Raw genomic sequence first — 20,022 nt, 5'->3', positions numbered from 1 at the left:
CACTGTACTCTAGTCCTCTGTTATTTAAATCCGCCAGTTTAATCTATCGATTGCTCATTTCGGCTCCATTTCATGTGCACGTTGATTTTCACGGTCACATATGTATAGAATCCGTAGGTATAACAATTTGTACCCCAGAATCATCCGGCCATGTTAGAGGATGATGTATCTATTGAGAAATATCCATCAGCGGAGGAAATGTTGATATAATTTTGGCTTTTGTACCTATCCGGACGAGTTCTTGGCGGCCTAAGCAACAACAACACTGAATTCTGTCTGAAGGTCAAAGTATTTATCTCTACAACTCCATCACATCATGGCGCAATGCGCCTACAACTCATTGCTGCCTCCACCGCTCTTTCGTTCCCATACAAACAGCGCATTCTTGTATCCCGATGCATTGGTCGCAAGCTCTCGAGCGCTGCCGCCCCTTACCTCCACGAGAATGTCGTGAACGTCCCAGTTGGTAGCAGCGGGAACATCACGTTGAGGTATGTATCTAAGTATCGCTACCTTCATATCGTACAGAGGCATATCGGCTCACTTATATATACAGCATCCTCTCGCCAATAGACGAATCAGTGTCCTGCCCCTCGAATGTTATCATCTACCTACCTCCGGGGTCGCTCTTCGAACGACCACAGTATAGAAAGAGGCATGGCTCATCTACCAGTCACGGCGCAAACGGTACAGAGCGAGGACCCTCCTCCCTTCTACCGCAAGAGAATCTCGCGATAACGACTCTATCGACCACTGTAACGATAAAATATCGTCTCGGCAGGGTGAGGGTGGACGGAAAGCAAAAGTCGTATAGATACCCTACACCAGTCCACGATACACTGGCTGGGTTTGATTGGGCAATGAACGAGTTTCAACCAGATAATATCTTTGTCTTTGGAAGGCATATTGGTGGTTCGTTGGCGCTTATGCTAGCATTGACGGAATCCCGGCGGCTGAAGGCTGTTGCGGCAGAAGATCCAGTGTGTGATTGGGTGGGACTAGATGATTATTGTATCACTGATATCGATACAGATGGCAATCATACATTTAAAGATGATGCAGAAGAACCCAATATCGAGCATGATACTTCCGTCGGAGATGCAAACGCCAACGGGCGGAAACGCGGCCGCAAGAAGAAGGACCCTCCACCAACTCCGTCGGACCTAGTTCCCCTCCTAGAAGCTAGGAGGAGATTCTTTCCTACGCCAGAGAAATACTTCGATGCATTCTCCTCTCCAACGTTATTTCTCCGAACCTCAGGGAAATACATCCCACTGACATTCCCGCCATATTTCACAGGCCCAGGATACCCTACTCCTATACTAAAGAGGCAACCCAAAACTGAGGCTGATGCATTATATATGACGGATTTACTCTCATCGGCGCCACCTCCAAGCCCATCTTCAACGATCGCGGATAATAATGGAAAGACGGAAGAGAATGAGCCACCGCTCACTTCTCTGATTAAGCCTGTGCGTAGACGGAAGGTTCTTTCTCGTTGGCCGCCCTCTGGCTTGGACTACGGACTAGAAGCATATGAATCGCAGAACAGATGGGTGAAGCGAGAGGAGACAGTGCTCCCAGATGTTCGGATATTCGTACATGATCGGGATATAGAAGCGATAGGCCAGAAAGAGAATTGTGACGATGTTACGAGTTCAGTTGAGGAGAAAGAGGGCGATGACCTCAGTGCTCAAATGCAAGCTATCAATTTAGATGAGTGTCATACTGAGCATCAGCATACATCCCAGCGCCCACAGTCAGGCCGTGGGCCCCAGTCCTCATCACGCTTCCGAGGATCCCTTCGAAATATAGGAAGAATAAGCGGTGATACTGTGTTAGCCCGTCAGGGTAAGGAGATTGTTTCCCTCATGCGCAATGCGTGTTTTTGGGGGAGAGAAAAAGGAGCCGCAGAACGATGTGTAAAGTTAGTCCCGATATTACCTCCTAACGAACATCAGACATCAGACGCTACGGGTACCGCAGCAGATCAGGCTGTCGACATCGTCGGAGATGCAAATTCTATTTCCAGGAAGCCCGACCCTGTTGAGGTGCAAGCTGGGCAGCACTTCTTGGATTTATTGGGTAAAGATCAATCAGGGTGAGCCTAGGGCTTTATTTTGAAATGAGACGATAATATAGATGCAACGGATTGATTATGGGTATCTAAACGCTAAATATATATACGTAATCATTGCCCGAGTAAATGAGCTGCCAAAGTCAGTCTAAGTATTATACGCCATGCGTTCCTAAATTCTTTCACGTTAAAACATTGAACTCCTTTTTTTTGCAAGGGTGTTCGCTGGAGCGCTAGGCTCTTTCTTTCGGAAGCCAAATATACTCCTCTTCTCTTTCAATTGCGGCGGCGGCAGCTGCTGCTGTGGCGGTCTCAAACCACCAACGACCGACTGTGGTCTAGGAGATAAAAATTGCACCTGTGATCGCGGCGGTATTGATGGATGCTGAACCGGCAAATGTGGCTGTGCCGGCCTGGGAGCAGGCGGCTGTTTCTGCCGCAATTTGTGTACCTTACTTTCCTCCTTGCCGTATAGCTTCTTTAGTCGTTCGGTTTCTTTATCAATCTGTGCTTGGCGCTTCCTGGCTTCCTTTTGTTCAACCTCGAGGAGCTTTTTTGTTTGTTTTTCGGCATCTTTTTCCTTTCGAAGACGTTCGCGTTTCTCACCCTCACTTTGCTGTTTGAGTACGCGGGATTCAGCGTCCAGCTCCCATTGGGTGCGAGGGTCGGCCGGGGGGATGTTTTGGCGCGGAGGTGGAGTAGGTCGTTGAGGAAGCGGTTGAGTGGCTGGCTGAGTGGGCGGTTTGGTTCTTGATGGTGGGCTAGCCACTGGAGGTTTATTAGAAGAGCCGTTCGAGAGAATAGTGGGTATGGTGGTGGGTGGCCTGTCTATTGGGCTGCCAGGATTTGAGGGAGGGTTGACAATGTTGAATGCTTCTTTCATTGGGCCAGAGTAGACGTCCCGGATAACCATGGCCCCCAGCATAAGAACAATCTCTAACCCTTTGTAATCTTCCATCTCGACCCGGTACAGGTTTGGTTCATAGAGAGTAATTTCCCTCAAAGCACCAAATATCGCAATAGTAATATCGGGCTCTCGGCTTTTCTTGGAGTTCCCATTAGGACTAACGACTTTCCCAGACAAGTAGCACCCAAGTTCTTTGGACCCCATTCTGCCATCTTTCCGCCAGTTGAAACGTAATCGGGACGTGGCGTCCGATGTTGCGGGTGTGGTGAGCGTCTTATCAAGTTGTGACTTGGAGGGCTCTCGGAAAGTTTTCTGCGGCATCTCAAACTCCCATGTCGCGGGCGTATTCCATGTCTTTGGTTTATGGCGGACTAGTATTTGTTGCTCTGGGTTATATAGCTGGATGGTGAACTCAGTGGGCAGTATAGGCTCTGGTGGCGGCTGGACCCCACCGTTTGTTCTGATCGCCTCCTGTGAGAAGGTTGGCAGCGTCCATTTTGGCACTATGAGCACCTCTCCATATAAAGCGTCGGGACAGAAAGCATCGTAGAGGGCGACCGCGTATCGATTCCGAGACGTTTGTAGCGATGGGTCTAGATGTCGGAGGGTATATGCGGGCTGTGGCTCTCTTCCATGCTGAGAGATGAAGAGCGTCGAGTGAGATTTGGGGTTTTCGGTGGACGGCTTCACGAAGAATGCTAGGGTGAGTCAGTATAAGCAGGAAACGTACAGTGAAACAGGGCGCCTCGTACTGGGAAGGTTCTCATCCAGCATCCTGAAGGTTGATAATGCAATAGACTTGGAAGCTAGATATTGTGGAGCGAAACTTGTGATATGAAATTCTCTAGGCCACCGACCGATAGAGAACCAAGTCGAGCGAATAAAAGAGAGGGCATGTGTCTCTAATGTGTATCCGCGTCGTATATATGTCGATGTGTCAGCCGCCGTGGTCTGCTGCGGCCAGCGAGCTTCGTCTGCGCCTGCGCGTCATCCCCCGCGGCGCCAAGGCTTAGTCATTCAGCCGCGTGGAAGCTTCCCGCCTTGGCGCAGGCTTGCCGCAGGCTTAGTTCTATTCTTAGCTCACGGCCACGCAATTCTTCAGCAACAACATGACGACTCGGCCACTCAGTCAGGGTCTTCTCCTGAAACCCCCCTGTTAAATCATGATTCAGGACTTGTTTTTTTATCTGTCTGCCTGTTCGATAAACAATCTTGGCGAAGTGAAACGAACCTCGCCTTTCTTGGTACATCCAATGCCTAGGAAGTACTCCGTACAGCATAGATATTCGTGGCTTGCTGATTTGCACCCCCTCCCCCTGAGAGGGTGCTGTTTAAACAGAAGGCCTATACCATAGTAAATGAAATAAGTTATAGGCGTATTAGAGATTAAATCTATACCTTCTATACATATTAATTCATAGTAAATCAACTTCGATGTTTGGGGTGATAAAATATATTTACCATACCGGGCGTCTGGTCTGCTACTGCCAGATGTTGAGGCATAGCCCGTCACTTGTCCATTACATCTCTACGCAAAGTACTAGTACTTTTCGCCCCTCCGGCCGTGCTCTCGGACCTACAGGTTTCATCACTGTAGCTCCAACTCACGCGGACATGTCCTATCCGGATGGCGCGTTCCTGTTGGCCTTTGTTTGGGATGCGATTTGCTTCGCTGTGACAATATTGATAATGCGCATGCCAAAGTCTTCTGCGCCGTCAATATTAGCAAGCTTTGTTTCAAGAAGCTCCGCGTCTCGCAGAAGCCTGCACATTGGTTAGCCAGCAACGATATGTTTTCGGGTAATGTGCTCACCTTGCTTTCCCGGCCTCGGTCTGTACCGCCGCACCTTCGAATGCATTGCCCCATTGCTCCCTGTAGCTCACAAAGACCCGTCGGAAAATGCTCCTCACACTCAATGCCGGCAGGTATTTGCTCAGCACCCGTTGTAGCGTGAGCACCTCTTTCGTGAGCATCTCAATGTGTGGAGTAGCGTTCCGCTGCAACTCGTCTTCATCGTCCCACCTGATCTTCTCCATCTCTCTAATGTAAAGGTTGGCGCGAGAATTCATTATGTCGATGAGCTTATCGTCGATAGCAGATCGATGGTCTTGGAACAGGCACTTCAGCCGATCATATTCTGCCATGCTAGAGGCTGTGATAGATGGTCGACGACTAGCACACCCGCGCAAGTAGGGTATCAGAGCAATGAAGAAGGATAGTGACTGCGAGGCCAGGGCAAGGTGCTTGGTATTAATATTAGTCAGCCCGGCTGTTATTCTGGCGCCGGCACCGAGAATAAGTTGTTGTATACGTGAGTTATACAGCTTGAGATAGTCGAGAAGGGCCGTCGAGATCTCGTTGGCCATTCCGTGGGTTGATACCAGGAGGATTGCGTATTGCTCGATGCCACGAAGTGCAAATGCTGTCGAATCGACGAGTCTAAACTGCTCCTCCTCGATGACCGCCAGTGTCGGGCCATTCTTGTTTTGCTTGGCAGCACTCGTAGGCTCCGTGGCAGAGGCGAGGTTTGTTTTTAAACTCTGTTCACCTATTTCCTGACCTGCGGTATTAACGTCCATGTAACGGAGCCATGCTGGGGGGTCAGCAGTCATGGGCTGGACAAAGTGCGCCAAGATCAATGCGTCCTTGGGCTTGAAATCGACGCGTTCCCACTTCTCGGACTCCAGCTTTTGCAGTAGCTTTTGCTTTTCCACTTCGTGCAGAAGCGGGATAAAGTCGTACATTTGGTTGTTCACGATGCCCTTAAGCGCCGCTCCAGAGTGTCCAGAGACTGCCTCGCATTCGTTAACAAACAGACGATTCAGCGTGAAGAAGCTCAAAAAATCGGCCAATCCGAGACGAACCGTCTGCTCGGCTCTGACATGCAGCACCTTTGCCATCTCTGACTGTGCCTTGTCCACTGCCTGTACGAGGAGGCTCGACATGTCAAGCGTTTGGGTCATCTCTGGTAAATTACATCCGATCGAAAGGCTGGGCGAATGGACAGCCGGATTGCCCATGCTTTTCGGGGTTTGGATGGGCGTGAGTACATTGCTTCGAGTGTTCGTCATGCCGCTTGTGATATCAAGGAGAACCTTGATCTGTACATGAAGTCTCCGTAATGCTTCGCCTATCCCGCAGTAGACCTCGACAAAAAACGCTTCGGCGTCCTCGGGGCTGAGAGCACGCATGTTGCGAGATAGAATGCTCGACTTCTCCTGCTGGGTCAGCCGCCGGCCGCTTGTCCTTGTGGACTCAGAGGCGACAGATTCATCATCGTCGTCGGTAGAGCTCGGTAGATGCCGGCGGATAAGAGATTTCATTTCTCGGATGACAGCTTCACGAAACGCGGCACTTGCTGCCGTTAGATACTGCGACTGACCAAGTCCCTGAAGGACAGGGATGAGTTCTTCGCGCAGCTTTTCTACAGCCGTCATAAACGCGGGTGTTGACAGGGAGGCATCCGTTGCGCCCCGTCCGCGATTTGCGGTGTCAGCCCAACGCGCCAGGGTATCTCGCGGCGGTACACCGGACACATGTCGGCGCAAGTCGCACAAAAGAACGTCCAGCAATTGGGCTTCATAACTCTTCCAGATCCGCAGGCGGAGCTGATTGATGTCCTGCGACAGTCCTCCAAGAGCGTGTAGTCGGCGTAGATCGGTGAGTTGAATGAATGGGCCCGGCAGAAGCCAATGCAACTTGCAGCCAATTTTCGGATCCAGCGTTCCGCATGCGAGCTGTTCGACGTACGAGATATGTTGTTTGGCCGTCTCCAGCTGTCCAGAGTCTACGAGTTTTTTGCAGTGACTGGCGCCGCCGAGGACACATTGAAGCTGTTTGGTGGCCTCGCCCAGCATTCTCAGATTGTCCCGTCTTCGCTTCATGCTGATGATCTCAAACCCGCGCACCACCATCTCTTTGCTGAAATGCGCGAGGCCTTCCCTCAGCTTCTGGATCTTTGCAACAGAGTCGGCCACCTCGGCCTGGAGTCGACGAAGAGAGCCGAGCGCGGCGAAAAAGGAGGCTGACGCTTTGGAAATCGAAAATACCAGTTGAATCTCTATAGTGTCCATGTACCACGATAACTTCTCCTGCAAGATAGCATTGGTAGTAAGCGCCTTCCTAGCAGGCTGCGGGTTGAGATCAGTAGCAGAGCCATTCGCGCTCTTGTTACAGTCTTCAATGGCGGACAGTGGCTGTTTCATAACCTCCGCACGCTCACTGACAATATCGAAAGTGCGCGGATTCTCAAGACGAAAGTTTTCATCAAAATACACGGCGGGAATCGTAGACAGCGGAGCAGGCACAAGCTGGCCGCGCTTTGAAACACGGTTCTTCCGCCCTCCGCGCCGCGCAAGTTCCTCATCTTTGGCGGCAGAGATGTCCTGACGAAACACCTGTGCGCCGTCGTCTTCGGACTCGAGCTTCGTGCGTTGGAAGGTGTTAAACAGGGCTCCGACCTGGCTGAGATAGTCGTTAAAGATCGAGGATTCGACATCGACGCCGGTGGTGAGTGTGACGGGAGGTATGTACCGGGAGGTAGGCGGCTTCTGCGAGGGAGGGAGAAGCCCGGCGCGTGAGGTTGGTGGTTGCAGGAGTGTAGATATCGCTTCAAGAATCGTCAATACAGCTTCATGCGGTTGTGCCTATGAGCTTGCCCACCATTCTGACCCGGCTCTGCTACCGCGCTCCTTCGCCTTCGCCTGTGCTTGTGCCTGTAGGCTGTACCATCCAGCAACTCGCCAACAGAGCCGGGCCTTGTTGTGCTCGCATCTGAGTCTCTTGCCGCATCGTAGCCGGGAAACGGGTCTTCCGCCATTGGTGATGGTCAAACTGCAAAGGAACGCAGGCTCCGTGGCTTGCTGTCCAAGGGTAGCGTTGCGAGCGAAGGCGTCTTGGGGGTCGTCAAGGGGTATGGGTATGGGAAGTTATATACTGCTCATGCTGGCGGTTGGCGCGTTCTTGACGTTGGATTTATTGTCACATAACGGAAGGAAACCAACCGTATAAGGATGAAGCTGTTTCTCAAGTGTCTAGACGAGAGAGCGACGTGCTACTGGCTAGTTGGATGGCTGACATCAAATACTTGCGCTAGTTCGGGGATCATCCAGGTGTTTTTTTTTTAACAATACCAGCATTTTAGACGCCGTACTTCTGCTTTAACCGTTAATTGTCCAGATCAATATATTGATATTCTAAGAAGTGCTAAGCCGTATATAAGGATTAAAGACAAAGGCGAGGCTACGTATGGGATATCCCAATCCATGAATATCTAGGGGGTATAGTATTTGGTAAAATATTGTCATTAAACGGGATTTCATAAGCTTAATCTATCGCAGTGACATGAACATAGAGGCATTGAAGGCATAAATCATAGCATGAATCATGGAGTATCCGGCGGGGGAGAGGCGTTTACTGGAGAAGAGGATCCTATAGAAGGCGTTAGCAAGATATAAAAACCTACAACGAAATAATGAGCGACGACATACCCTGAAATGTTTCTGGCTGTTGCCTCCCTTGTTGACTCGCCATTCATATAGCCGCTGCGATCTTTCTGCCCTTCTGCGCTCCCTCACCTCGGCTCCGCGTACTTCTTTCTTCTGACTGTCCGACGCCCCGATCATGCCCATCCCACCGTTAGCCCTCGACATCAGGGCGCGGTTCTTATTCGCATCGCCCGCCTGTTCGCCTGTCTCGCCTTCAGCGTTAGAACCTGCCTCCTCAATCATACGCTGCCGCGTAAGACGTTCTTCGGGGGTGGGGTAGTTATGCAGGTTCTGACGGAAGTACTTGGCCATTGAACGGTGACCGGCCGTGCGGCCGGTTGGTAGATGGAGTTCACCGTCATGTACGAATGCAGCGTGGCCGTGGCTGTGAGCATGGGAGTGAAAGCCGTCTGCATTGCGATGTCGACGGGGGTCGGTGTTTGAGTGGTGGCCGTGCCTGGAAAGTTTAGAGTATTGATGTGATCGATCATCGATGGGCTCGGCACCTATCTCATCGGAGTCGAGCGACGAGACCGAGGTGTCCGTCTCCCAGCCATCTCCCTGTGCGCCCTTCTCTTCGTCGTCCTCATCCTCGTCGTCAGAGTAGGTGCTTGTGAAGTCATAGAACTGGCCAATCTCGATCTGCTCATCCTCAGTCTCGAATGCGATCATACAATGGCCCTTATCCTTCATGTGCGTCTGGACAGCCTCTGGAGTCGCCTTCAATTTATGGCAGTAGAGACATTCGCTGTTCTTGTAGATCTTTGCCTGTAGGTATTCCAGAAGCCCCTCTCCGTCGGTGAGATATTCTTGCTCTGGGACAAACATTCCATGGAATTTACCCATGTGCAGCACATTGAGTTTGATGTTTGGCGAGTTGTAGTTGCAGAACAGGCACTGGGTGAGCGGAATTTCGACCTCATCCTCATTCTTCCCTTCGCCGGTCGAATCCACCGGCTCCTTCTCTGTGCCATGGCTGGGGCGGCGAGGCCGGATAGGAAGCGGATCATGGGCATCAATCTTTGTACCTTTGATTCCGCTGATAATGTCTGAAAATTCCTGCTCTCCGGGCTCCGCATCATCCTGCGCTGCATCAGCAGACGGTCCGTTTATCGGTTCGCCCATCGAAAATGTGCCACTCATTATCGACGCGGTTTCGTCTTTGCCTCCATCTTTCCGCCAGGCGGCCTCTCTCTGCCTATGCTTCTGGCTCCCGATGTGGTTCTGAAAGGCGTTCTCGCTATAGTACGTCTTCTGACACGCGACACATGACTTTTCGAAGGTGGCTTTGGCGGCCGCTGCGGAGTTGGATGCCTGCGCGTTCAGTACCTTATCGGTGAACACCTCGGACGATATGGGAGGCAGGGTTGCAACTCGACGTTTTAAGTTGTATCGGCTGTTAAAAAAAATCGGATGGTTAGCCCTGTCATTTCGTTTCGTTTGTTATAAGCATTCTAGTACATACTGCCAGTCACTTCGCATGTGTCCTCTCTGTGCATCGCTGCTACGGAATGCGACCTGACAAGTGTTGCAGGTATACGGATGAGTGTCCATCGTGCTAAGCTGGCTGACTATTGCAGAGACAGCCGTCTGAGATATTGTTTATGCTGATTATAGGATGGCGGGGGTGTGTGTGTGAAAATCGGGTAGGCCTTTCTGTCCTTTAGAGCGAGGATCGAAAGACCGTAGAAGCGAACGGATAGTCCGAGGAGACAAAAGACGAGTCCCGTAAGCAGTACTTATAGCCTGCTAAAATCCCTTTTTGTAGTCGCAGGTTGTGATTGATATCGAACTTCGTCCCGCTTGCTTATCAAGCGCAAGATTTCCATTTGTGAGGCGAAAAAAGTGGAAGAAAAAAGAAAATGACGTCGATGCCGCATCGCTGACGTAAGCCTGACCGTCGTTTCAACATCGCCCTGGACATCTTCGCCGCAGAAAAGACGAGATATCAAGCAACAAGCCACGCACATCCACAGGGCCGGCTTGAAGGGCGCTGCCGCTACGTGAGCAATCGAAGACGGATAGCACTACGACTCGACGGCCTGGTATAGCTGGATATGTCATATCGCGGGACAAGATGACGAGGCTGCAAGGGGCGTCGCACGGCGAATCCTCAGAAAGGACCGCCTACCACTATGCACGCCTGCCACCAGGAGCGCCGGAGGTGATCTCGAAGCATACGGTGAACGTTACTGATCCGACGCGGGTGCTCTCGTGGGCCAAAGAAGAGCGGCAGAGGACTTTCAATCATCTCGTCAAGAGGTAAGTCTGGCAATTATCCTTTACCTACCACCCCCCAAAACGCGATATTACCGGCGTTTCCTGCTCAATAGTGTTGTTCGTTGCTCATATTTTGCATATTCTCATAGGTACAAAGCCCAGTTGCTCTATGGCTGCCAGGAGCCGAACTGTATGACCCCTACGTGTCTAAGCTTCCGTCGTCGAAACACCAAAGCGCCGTTGCGCAGATTCACCGACCTAAGTGCCAGAACCGTTGCATGCTATCTGGCGAGCCAAGATGACGCGGAGACAGGACTTTGCCGTCATCCGTCCGCGGCGATTTCGAATTCTTTGACTCCGGACATCGAGCGAAGAGCTCGACACGCAGAGCTCCTCAGTACCACCGAATCCAGCCATTCTCACCCAATCACAAGGGGGCATAGTGTGTCAGAAAATAGGCCGAGGAGGCCGTCAAATTTGCCTCCAGTTCTGCCAGATGCTGAGCATGGAGCTCCAGAAGGTGGTCCGAAGACCAGGAAAGACCCAAAGTCATTTACGCAGAACCTCTTTGACACGCTGTCGCTGCGTATGGTGGAGTGGCTACCGCTCAAACGGACATCATTTTATGGCTCTAGGCCCGAGGAGGAGTCAAATGTAACCTCTGCTATCACACGGCTGGAAAGCCGTAGACCAGGCATGAAGCATCATTCGACCAGCTCAACGTCTTGTGATACTGGAGATACTGACTCGAAGTCCTATCCTTTATCTAACCAGTCCTCTCCATCATCGAATCACACTCCATCAACCATAGAGGTCAAAGTGCCCGGTCACCCCGTAAAACGCCTATCCCTCGAGCCACTTGAGCCATGGAAACAACCCCAGCGCCCCATGGCAGACGATCGTTCGAAAACTCAGCGGAAAAGATCCAAGAAAGTCTCTGTCAACAATACACCTACCACGACGGTTAATCCATCCCAGCCTCTCCCTTCCCCGCCCGCCTTGAAACACAGATCCCAGAAGCATCGCCGCATGACGGACGGTACCTCAAAATCTAACGCACACGTTTCATGGGGCGACCAGGACACCGTACGATGGCCAAGGCCGGAATCAAATGGGGATTCGCCCACAGAGCCTAGAATAGACACATACTTCCCCCTTGAACGTCAGGGAGTGGTTTCAAAGGTCCAAGAAAAGGAGATCGACGACTCCCCGGCTGTACAAAGTCTCTCCCTGCTGTCAAAGGAGATTGTTGACTTGCTGGAGAAGATAATGTTCGAGACAGAGGATGATGAAGAAACATGGAAACCCGAAGTGGCCCAGCTAGAGTCCCGTGGTTACTCTGAGCCATGGGACTGGCAGTATGCTACGCATCGACAAAGGACGGCATATCCATTTATTGCTCAGAGTATATTCTATGTTTTGAGCAACCCCCAACAATTACTACTTTCCTTCCGAGATGGCTCCATCAATACGCCGGCGTCCTCCCGCTTAGACATTCATTCGCTTGAAGACACCTTTAGAAAATTGCACCGCATCTGCCCCTGGGAAACAACCATGCACAGCCTCTGGCTCTGCATGGAAAAACTATTCATCCCCCCAGTAGAACTCTCTCTCCCAAAACTTCAGCGCCGTCCGCCAAAAATGCTAAATATAGCATACCCTCCCTCTCCCAGGTTCGAATCGCCACAGAAAAATGAATACATCCCGGACTCAGACGCTGCGTATATTGCAGTTGTCGCGATGCTTGCTTTATCCAGTGCCATTCCCCGTACAGACGCGCGTACTTGGGAGGTCATTCGCCAGGTTAGGTCATCAGGATCGGTAATGCCAGACACCGTGATGCGAAAGCTCTCCAAGTCGGAATCTAAGGTCATAATTGAAGCCTCTGATAGACTCGAGCACGACCTAAGCCTACGCCTCCTGAACAGGTTGGTACGCGTTGTTTCGACCCGGCTTGCTCTCCATGAGGTCGCTAAGGCGAAAGCATCACACATCGCTGACCTAGGGAGTAATGATAAATGTGAACTCATAGAGCAAATTATATCGACTCTCCAACAGTCTCAGAAGGCCATATCCAGCGGTTATCATAGCAGTGATGCATGGCCCGCTGAAAGGAAAACCACTGCCCCTATCTTGATTGTAGAATGGCTAAGAAGTGTTCTGCTTAAAGAGTGGGATGGTAAGCCAGAGTTGTCGAAAGCAAGCGCTGCAGGTGGCGCGCTTCAGCTACTCAGTTTTCTCTATAGAGACCGAGTGAAGCTTGGCTTACTCCCGGAGGATTTCCATACGCCTTTCTTTTCGGAAAGACTAGACCCCCTCGAGATGCCGACTGAGTGGGTAGAGTTGCTTTATAACAACCGAACGATGCATTTGCTCTCCTGCTCCTTTATATTTCCTCCATCAGCCTTGGTTATATATTTCCGAGCGATAAACCATGCAACGATGTCGAAGTCATTTGAGGCTGCTGTGATAGCGTCCAAGCATGTCACGGCGATGGCCTTTTCCGGTACCGTCTCTATAGATGATGATATAGCTCTGCTTGCACGAATGAGAACCGCACTTACGACGTTCCTCGTTATTAGCGTTCGACGAGAGCATGCCCTGGTAGATGCCCTGGACCAGCTGTGGAGACGTGAAAGGCGGGAATTGCTGCGGCCCTTGAAGGTTCGGATGGGCATGGATGACGGTGAAGAGGGCGTTGATCAGGGTGGTGTTCAACAGGAATTCTTTAGGATGGTGATATCAGAAGCTCTAGATCCGGCATTTGGAATGTTCACAGTCGACAGTCGAAGCGGCATGTATTATTTCCAGCCTTGTTCCTTCGAGCCACTCTATAAGTTCGAGCTTTTAGGCCTCCTCGTCTCTCTTGCGCTTTATAACGGTGTGACTCTTCCGGTCGACTTCCCAATCGCACTTTATCGAAGACTTCTTGGCCTCAAAGTGAAAACTACCGATCACATTCGTGTTGGTTGGCCCGAACTTGCCAAGGGACTAGATGACTTGTTGGCTTGGGAGGATGGAGACGTGGGGGATGTCTTTATGAGGACGTACGAGTTTAGTTTCAACGCATTCGGAACTGTTGTTACAGTTGACATGGAAAGGACGGATCGAAATGAACCCTGGCCTGCGCCAGAGAGGCATGCACAGTGGGAGAAAACGAAACAGAAACTATACGACCAGCGAATTGCCACTAAGAGATTAAGCAGCCACGACTCTTCTGACGGGAATAGCAATATCTCCATGTTACAGGAATATTCTTGGGATTCTCGACAGCCTCCGAGAGATACACATGTCATTGGCATCCTAAAGGGTGCTCCGTCGAGGCTACCGAAACATCAAGTGTCCACAGAGCCACAACCCGAAGCATCCGTTGTGACCAACGACAATCGGAAACAGTTCGTTAAAGACTACATATTCTGGCTAACGGATAAATCCGTTCGTCCACAATATGAGGCGTTTCAACGTGGCTTCTTTACCTGTATTGATCGTACAGCTTTGTCCATCTTTAACCCTGAAGCACTTAAAACCGTCCTCGAAGGGATTCAAGATATTGACCTTTCCGAACTCCAGAAACACGCTCGATACGAGGGTGGTTGGGATGCTACTCACCCACTGATCAAAGGCTTTTGGCACATTGTGATGCAGTACTCCCATGAAAAGAGAGGCCAGCTGTTAGAGTTTGTCACTGCGAGCGATCGAATTCCAGTTAATGGGATACCCAGCATCATGTTTGTCATCCAACGAAATGGTGTAGGGGATAGCGTACGTTGCACCGTTCAATCTACTTAATAACCATTGTGATACTAACTTTTCTACCAACCTTACAGCGCTTGCCGACTAGCTTGACTTGTTTTGGCAGACTGCTATTGCCGGAGTATTCTTCCACGGCAGTACTTGAAAAAAAATTAGATAAAGCCCTGGAAAACGCCAGGGGCTTCGGAGTTGCTTGACACTGGGGCGGTGGTTTGCATTTACGCAGTTTGGAGCATGGGCTCCTCCTCTTCCGTTGTACAGCGATGTTTTCACTTGTTTCCAATCATGCCCTAATGACCTCAATTGCGCAAAAACCTATCTCTCAACCTTCTATTTTTCTCCCCATATTCTATCTAGATGGCCCGGCTGGTGTTTAGACTGCGAATTGGCCGAAGGAGAGTGGAAATGGTTCTTCCTTTTTCATCTTTTTTTTTTTTCGGGAAACCAGCATGCGAACTATTCACGGCGAGGTGTTTTCAGTGTCATCTACCTCTGGGAGGGAGCGACATCTGCATTCATGGCAAGCCTGCATACTCTATACCACCGCATTTTATTCTTAGCCTTTCTTGTCTATAATTCCGTTGCTTGATGCGGAACCTGGGAGTCGAACATAAATCCAAAATACCCTACCAGTAAGGAACCGTTCTCTATTCTATCCTACCAGTAAGATCGTTCTCTATTTGTTAACCTTCCCTGTCCTATCCTCTTCTTCCTGCCTCTGTCACACCGTAGAACACCGCTCTGTTCTTTGACTTATATCTACCGTCCCGTCGACCTAGATACCGTCTTCCTCAAGCATTCGTCCCTGGCTTCTGCCGCCGAGACAGGAAATTTTGCCGACACTGACTAATCATCGGCAAAATATCCGCGGGCATAAAGCCGATGTGCCGAATGGCCGAAAGGGAAGGTGTGGCGAACGATCCTGGACTTCCTGAGTCATCAAACTTGTTGATACAACGTTTTAGACAGGACAAGTCCGATATTCTTTTTTGATATCTGACATCGTTGGCCTCCCTTTGCCAGAGTCATTCTGTATCTCTTTTTGCATTGGTGCCTACCGAGTGTAGCTTTTATTGCTACTGCTACCACCCTGGTTACCCCGCCAGCATAACGGTTAATTATCATTATATATTCCCCGCGTCAATAGGGAAGCCAACGATATGCCTCCTGTCCTCCACTGCGTGCGCCACGCACAGGTTCGTTGTGTTAAAGGGCTCTTAACTCCTACAATTGATACTAACAGCCATCGTAGGGCTTCCATAACCTCAATATTGCGAACCATGTCATCCAAGACCCCCTGCTTACCCCACACGGGGAAAACCAATGCCGCACCCTCCACGCCAATTTTCCATATCATTCCCAGATTGACTTAATCGTTGCTTCACCGCTCAGGCGCACTATTTACACAGCGCTGCATTCATTTGAGGATATCATTCGGGAAAAGGAGCTGAAGATTATTGCGTTACCGGAGATCCAGGAAACGAGTGACGTTCCCTGTGATACTGGGAGCGATCTCGCTGACTTGAAGCAAGAAGTAGAGGAGAAAGGGTTGCCTGTTGATTTGTCATTAGTCCCGGAAGATTGGAATGATAAGGTATGAGATCTGGATATGTTCTCGGGCTGGCTTTACGGAAGCTGACTGGATCACCATAGACAAAGGAGAAATGGTCGGCAAACGCTAAGTCAGTCACTGCCCGTGCTCGCGAAGCAAGAGGATGGCTGAAGGCTCGACCGGAAAAGCATATAGCCATGGTATCTCACGGCGGTGTCTTACACTACTTTAGTGAGGACTGGCAGGATAGCACACTCTATCAAGGTACGCCCCTACCCCACCCGTTGTTCCCATTTACGCGCTGCATTCGCCGAGGTCCTCCTCATATCCCCTTTCAATGACTGCTCTTATTCCTTGTTAAAACGAACAATCAAAAGTCACCAAAAAGAAACCAAGCCCGAAGAACTATACTAATGTTCGTCCTTCGCCCACCTACCCAGGCACCGGCTGGGCCAACACTGAATTTCGAACCTACGAATTCACCGATACGGTCGACGAAGACGATTTATACGGGAACAAAGTTGGCCTCGACAACGCAACTATTCGGGAGACCATCGATTCTAGGAAAAGGAGAGGCAAGTCGGTACTTGAGCCCCCAACGCGGGATATGCAGAAACAGTTTTTCGTCCAGGCGATGACTGGATGGGAAAACCAGGTTGCGCAAGCCTTGGCTGCAGATAAAGAGATGAATGAAAAGGACGAGGCAATAGAAGTTACGCAGAAGCCGTCTGTGTCCGTCACTGCTGAATAGATTGTGGAACTTAGTGGGATTTAGAGGAGTGTATGGCATAGAAATCTCTGGTAGTTCATTAGATTAGACGAACCGCTAGTTGAAATTAAAGAGACGACGGACGACGCTTCGATTATGTTAGAGTTTCTATATATATTGCTTCTTGTTAATAATAACAACGTGGACTTCACTATACTTGATAACGTGTATTTTAAAAGCAAGAATTTAGCAGTTGTATTGGGTGCCCTATGTAACTAACTCGTGCCTTCTAATTTATAACTCATTCTTTTCTTTGCGAACCGCGATAGATTCTATTAAAAGCGCAAAGTAATATAATCCAAGCCCTGAAATAAGGGTGCTTTTCAATATTTAACATGATTAATACGAAGGCTGGTATACAGGCATAACAAATTACTGCATGGATAGCTATATCCATCCAGCACAGAAGGTTAAACTCAAACTCAATCATCGAATGAAATGGAAAAGGCCCCGTGAAAAAAGAATGCAAACTATCTCTTATCAATCTAAAAGTGGACGAGATTCGTCGTTCTGATCGCCCTGTTTCGAGCCGGTGGGTTTTCTCTTGCGTCTTCGTTTCTTCTTGCCCGAGGCTGTCGTATTTGTTTGTTGGGTTGACGGTTCACCACCTGTTTGATATGTTTCTGATGATCTATCTTTCGTGTCGCTGGCCTGTGAGGATGATGAAGGCCGTGCACTGTGGTTACTGTCACATTCAGAGAGGTTGCGATCACTTGTTTGGAGAACGACCTTGCGGATACCGTGGATGTCAATGACTTGTTCTGTTATACTGCCGCTTCTTGTTGGGCCACGAGGGTAAAATGCCACAGAGGCGGATGATGCGTCAGAGGTGGCGCTTGAAGAACGAGTTCCATTTCGTGATAATGGGGAGGGGCCGCGTGTTTTGGCCGGAGACTCGTGGGTGATTGTGTTTTGCGATGTTATGTTTCCCTGAGGGTCAGAAGTGACCTTGTTAGGGTCTTGTTTGGTGATAGAATTTGTTGAATGAGAGGATGGATGGAAGGTTTGACCTGCCGCAGCGCCATATGATGGTTTGGAATTAGCTGCGCTTTCGCTGGCGGGTTTCACTAGTAAGCTGTCGGATTCAGATGGGTGTACATCGGAAGGTGTAGGATATTCTGGATAAAAGTCCCGTGTGCTAGCAACTTGGGAGGATCTTGAGGGCGACATGCTAGCCCGTTTGATTTTGACCGCGTTGTATCGCGTTTGTCGGGGGCGGCTTGCGAGATTTGATGGACCGAGATGTTTCAGTTGTTCTTTGATTTCTGCTGTGGCGCCCCTTTGGATAATGGGCTGGCCTACGCCATCGGGTTTGTCGATAATGGGTGTTTGTCGTAGGTAGAAAGTGGGAGGAGGAGGTGATCCGAAATGGAAAGAGTTGTTTCGTGGTTGCTGTTCATTATGCAATTCAGTGTCTGAATGTCGTGTAGTAGAGAGTGTTTCGACGCCGATGGCATGCGCAGAGGGTGGTACTTCAACAAAATGTCCCTTTGGAAAGTTGAATTTGGGTGCCGGTGCCATTCGACGGATCGCCTTATGCACGTCAATGAAGACATCGGATTCATCGATGATTTCTTCTCCAATAAGCTCTTCGATCACGTCTTCGAGCGTGACAACGCCTAGAGATCCGTGATCTTCTCCAGGATAATCTGAGACCAACACCATATGCGCTTTTCCTTCTTGGAAAAAGTTGACAATATCGAGGCAGCTGGTTTCTGCCCGTGTTTCTGGGAGGGTGGCAAGTGCGAAATCTCGCACTTGTTTGCAATCTTCGGGATCATAGGTAATCAGCATCTTGACCAGGAGCATGCCGACAAAATTTTGACAGTTGTCAGGCGCGTGAATTGGGATGCGAGAGTAGCCCTGGGAGAGGATTAGATCCATCATCTTTTCATCGAGAACGGTGTCCGCGGACATGATGAAGACATCTTGCATTGGGATCATGATGCTTCCCACGGATTTTTCTTTGAGGTCGAGGACTGCACTGATAATGGTGACTTCATCGGAGTTGAGTTGGTCGCCAGCTGTGCCGAGGTTCTTGTGTAGCGTGACAAGGGTTTTCAAGCCAGCCTTTTTGTAAAATGTGCCATGATCTTCGCCGAGGAGTCTGTCGAGGAGTTTTGCAATCGGATATGAAAGAGGTGAGGTAATATACATTAAGCCAAGGACAGCTGGAGCCATCCACGCTCCAATCGGTAGACCATAGCGGACACATATCGACTGGGGGACAACTTCTCCGAATATGACTGCAATCTAATTAGTATCACATAGACGGTAGCACAGAAGGTAGAACGGAACGTCTCCTACCAATCAATGCAGTACTCCCAAGGACGGCGGGCCAACCACCTCCAAGAGAACGGTCCAGGACTATGGGAAGAGTTTCATTGACGATAACGTTGCTCAATAGTAGAGTGACAAGGACCCAGTGTTTTCCCTTTTTCAGCAGATCCAGGACCTTTGCCGCTTGTTTCTTTTCCCCTTCTTCGCCGGATGTCTTGATGACTTGCAGGTATATTTCATCCTACAGTAGAGTAAAAGGAGGAGGTTAGTTATCCGCTGCATAATGATGTTAATGGTAACTGATGTTTGGAGTTTATAGCCGAAAAAAAAAGAAAAAAAAAGGGAAGAAACGAGTGATGTAAGCTCACCTGGCCCATGAGAGCAATGGTCAGACCTGCAAAGGCACCACCGCTGAGGACCAGTGCGGCGGCAATGCTAAGATAGAGCCATAGGCTGAGCTCATCTGGAGGCTCGGGCGTGTGCCTTAACTTATCGACGACGGAAGATGCGAGCGGCGCGGCATAGAGGACCGGGAAGCGTGAGAGTGAAAAGAGGATGAGCTTGGTCAGGGCAAGACCAGCAGGAAAACCAGCACCGTGGCGAGTCAGAGTCATTTAAGTCGTGAAGCCAGTCGGTAGGGCTGCTTGTTCTTTTGAAAAATGTCCCCTTTGGCGACGCCTGCACAAACTGATAAGTCGACGTTCGGGTTCGTATTCCCGATCGCAGCTATTCGTTTAGCTGCCGTAAGATGTCGGTCGTAAGGACGTTGTCTCGACAAGGCACCAAGAGGTAAAGAGTGATCGGTGTTTCTGTGACGTCAATGGTGGATGAAGGAGAGTGATGCTTGGAGTTGTCGCTGTACGATCCGAGTAAAAGTGACCAGGAAGAGAGATGGAGCGCAGACGCAGACGCAGTGGCTGGCTGGTTGTGTTTTATGATGCTGGAGATAGCCAAGTTGCATTGCAGGACCGGCTTGC

The 20,022-nt window shown here is 50.0% G+C and overlaps 7 protein-coding genes across 7 annotated transcripts; 3 read left to right on the top strand and 4 right to left on the bottom strand.

The window, feature by feature from the left end:
* Positions 1-324: 324 nt before the first annotated feature.
* Positions 325-2,105, top strand: GIQ15_03677 (uncharacterized protein; the record flags this gene model as incomplete). Its single annotated transcript, XM_033551094.1, has 2 exons — positions 325-491; positions 557-2,105. 2 exons carry the CDS (start codon positions 325-327, stop codon positions 2,103-2,105), a joined length of 1,716 nt encoding a protein of 571 aa, XP_033408255.1.
* Positions 2,106-2,264: 159 nt separating this feature from the next.
* Positions 2,265-3,758, bottom strand: GIQ15_03676 (uncharacterized protein; the record flags this gene model as incomplete). Its single annotated transcript, XM_033551093.1, has 2 exons — positions 2,265-3,682; positions 3,737-3,758. The coding sequence occupies 2 exons, from the start codon at positions 3,756-3,758 to the stop codon at positions 2,265-2,267; spliced, it is 1,440 nt and encodes a 479-aa protein (XP_033408254.1).
* Positions 3,759-4,603: 845 nt separating this feature from the next.
* Positions 4,604-7,804, bottom strand: GIQ15_03675 (uncharacterized protein; the record flags this gene model as incomplete). The annotated part of the gene is made up of 3 exons (XM_033551092.1): positions 4,604-4,748; positions 4,798-7,594; positions 7,648-7,804. The coding sequence occupies 3 exons, from the start codon at positions 7,802-7,804 to the stop codon at positions 4,604-4,606; spliced, it is 3,099 nt and encodes a 1,032-aa protein (XP_033408253.1).
* Positions 7,805-8,397: 593 nt separating this feature from the next.
* Positions 8,398-10,025, bottom strand: GIQ15_03674 (pre-60S factor REI1; the record flags this gene model as incomplete). The annotated part of the gene is made up of 3 exons (XM_033551091.1): positions 8,398-8,415; positions 8,475-9,867; positions 9,937-10,025. The coding sequence occupies 3 exons, from the start codon at positions 10,023-10,025 to the stop codon at positions 8,398-8,400; spliced, it is 1,500 nt and encodes a 499-aa protein (XP_033408252.1).
* A 523-nt stretch (positions 10,026-10,548) lies between these two features.
* GIQ15_03673 (ubiquitin-protein ligase E3A) lies at positions 10,549-14,589 on the top strand (the record flags this gene model as incomplete). The annotated part of the gene is made up of 3 exons (XM_033551090.1): positions 10,549-10,733; positions 10,841-14,453; positions 14,551-14,589. The coding sequence occupies 3 exons, from the start codon at positions 10,549-10,551 to the stop codon at positions 14,587-14,589; spliced, it is 3,837 nt and encodes a 1,278-aa protein (XP_033408251.1).
* A 1,015-nt stretch (positions 14,590-15,604) lies between these two features.
* GIQ15_03672 (uncharacterized protein) lies at positions 15,605-16,747 on the top strand (the record flags this gene model as incomplete). The annotated part of the gene is made up of 4 exons (XM_033551089.1): positions 15,605-15,640; positions 15,697-16,038; positions 16,098-16,260; positions 16,374-16,747. 4 exons carry the CDS (start codon positions 15,605-15,607, stop codon positions 16,745-16,747), a joined length of 915 nt encoding a protein of 304 aa, XP_033408250.1.
* A 498-nt stretch (positions 16,748-17,245) lies between these two features.
* Positions 17,246-19,659, bottom strand: GIQ15_03671 (uncharacterized protein; the record flags this gene model as incomplete). The annotated part of the gene is made up of 3 exons (XM_033551088.1): positions 17,246-19,011; positions 19,073-19,286; positions 19,414-19,659. The coding sequence occupies 3 exons, from the start codon at positions 19,657-19,659 to the stop codon at positions 17,246-17,248; spliced, it is 2,226 nt and encodes a 741-aa protein (XP_033408249.1).
* Between the last annotated feature and the right edge of the window lie 363 nt (positions 19,660-20,022).

The sequence above is a fragment of the Arthroderma uncinatum genome (assembly GCF_011692745.1).
Source record: "Arthroderma uncinatum strain CBS 119779 chromosome Unknown scaffold2, whole genome shotgun sequence".
Classification (NCBI taxonomy): Eukaryota; Fungi; Ascomycota; class Eurotiomycetes; order Onygenales; family Arthrodermataceae; genus Arthroderma; species Arthroderma uncinatum.
This window is presented reverse-complemented; position numbering and strand designations above follow the sequence as displayed.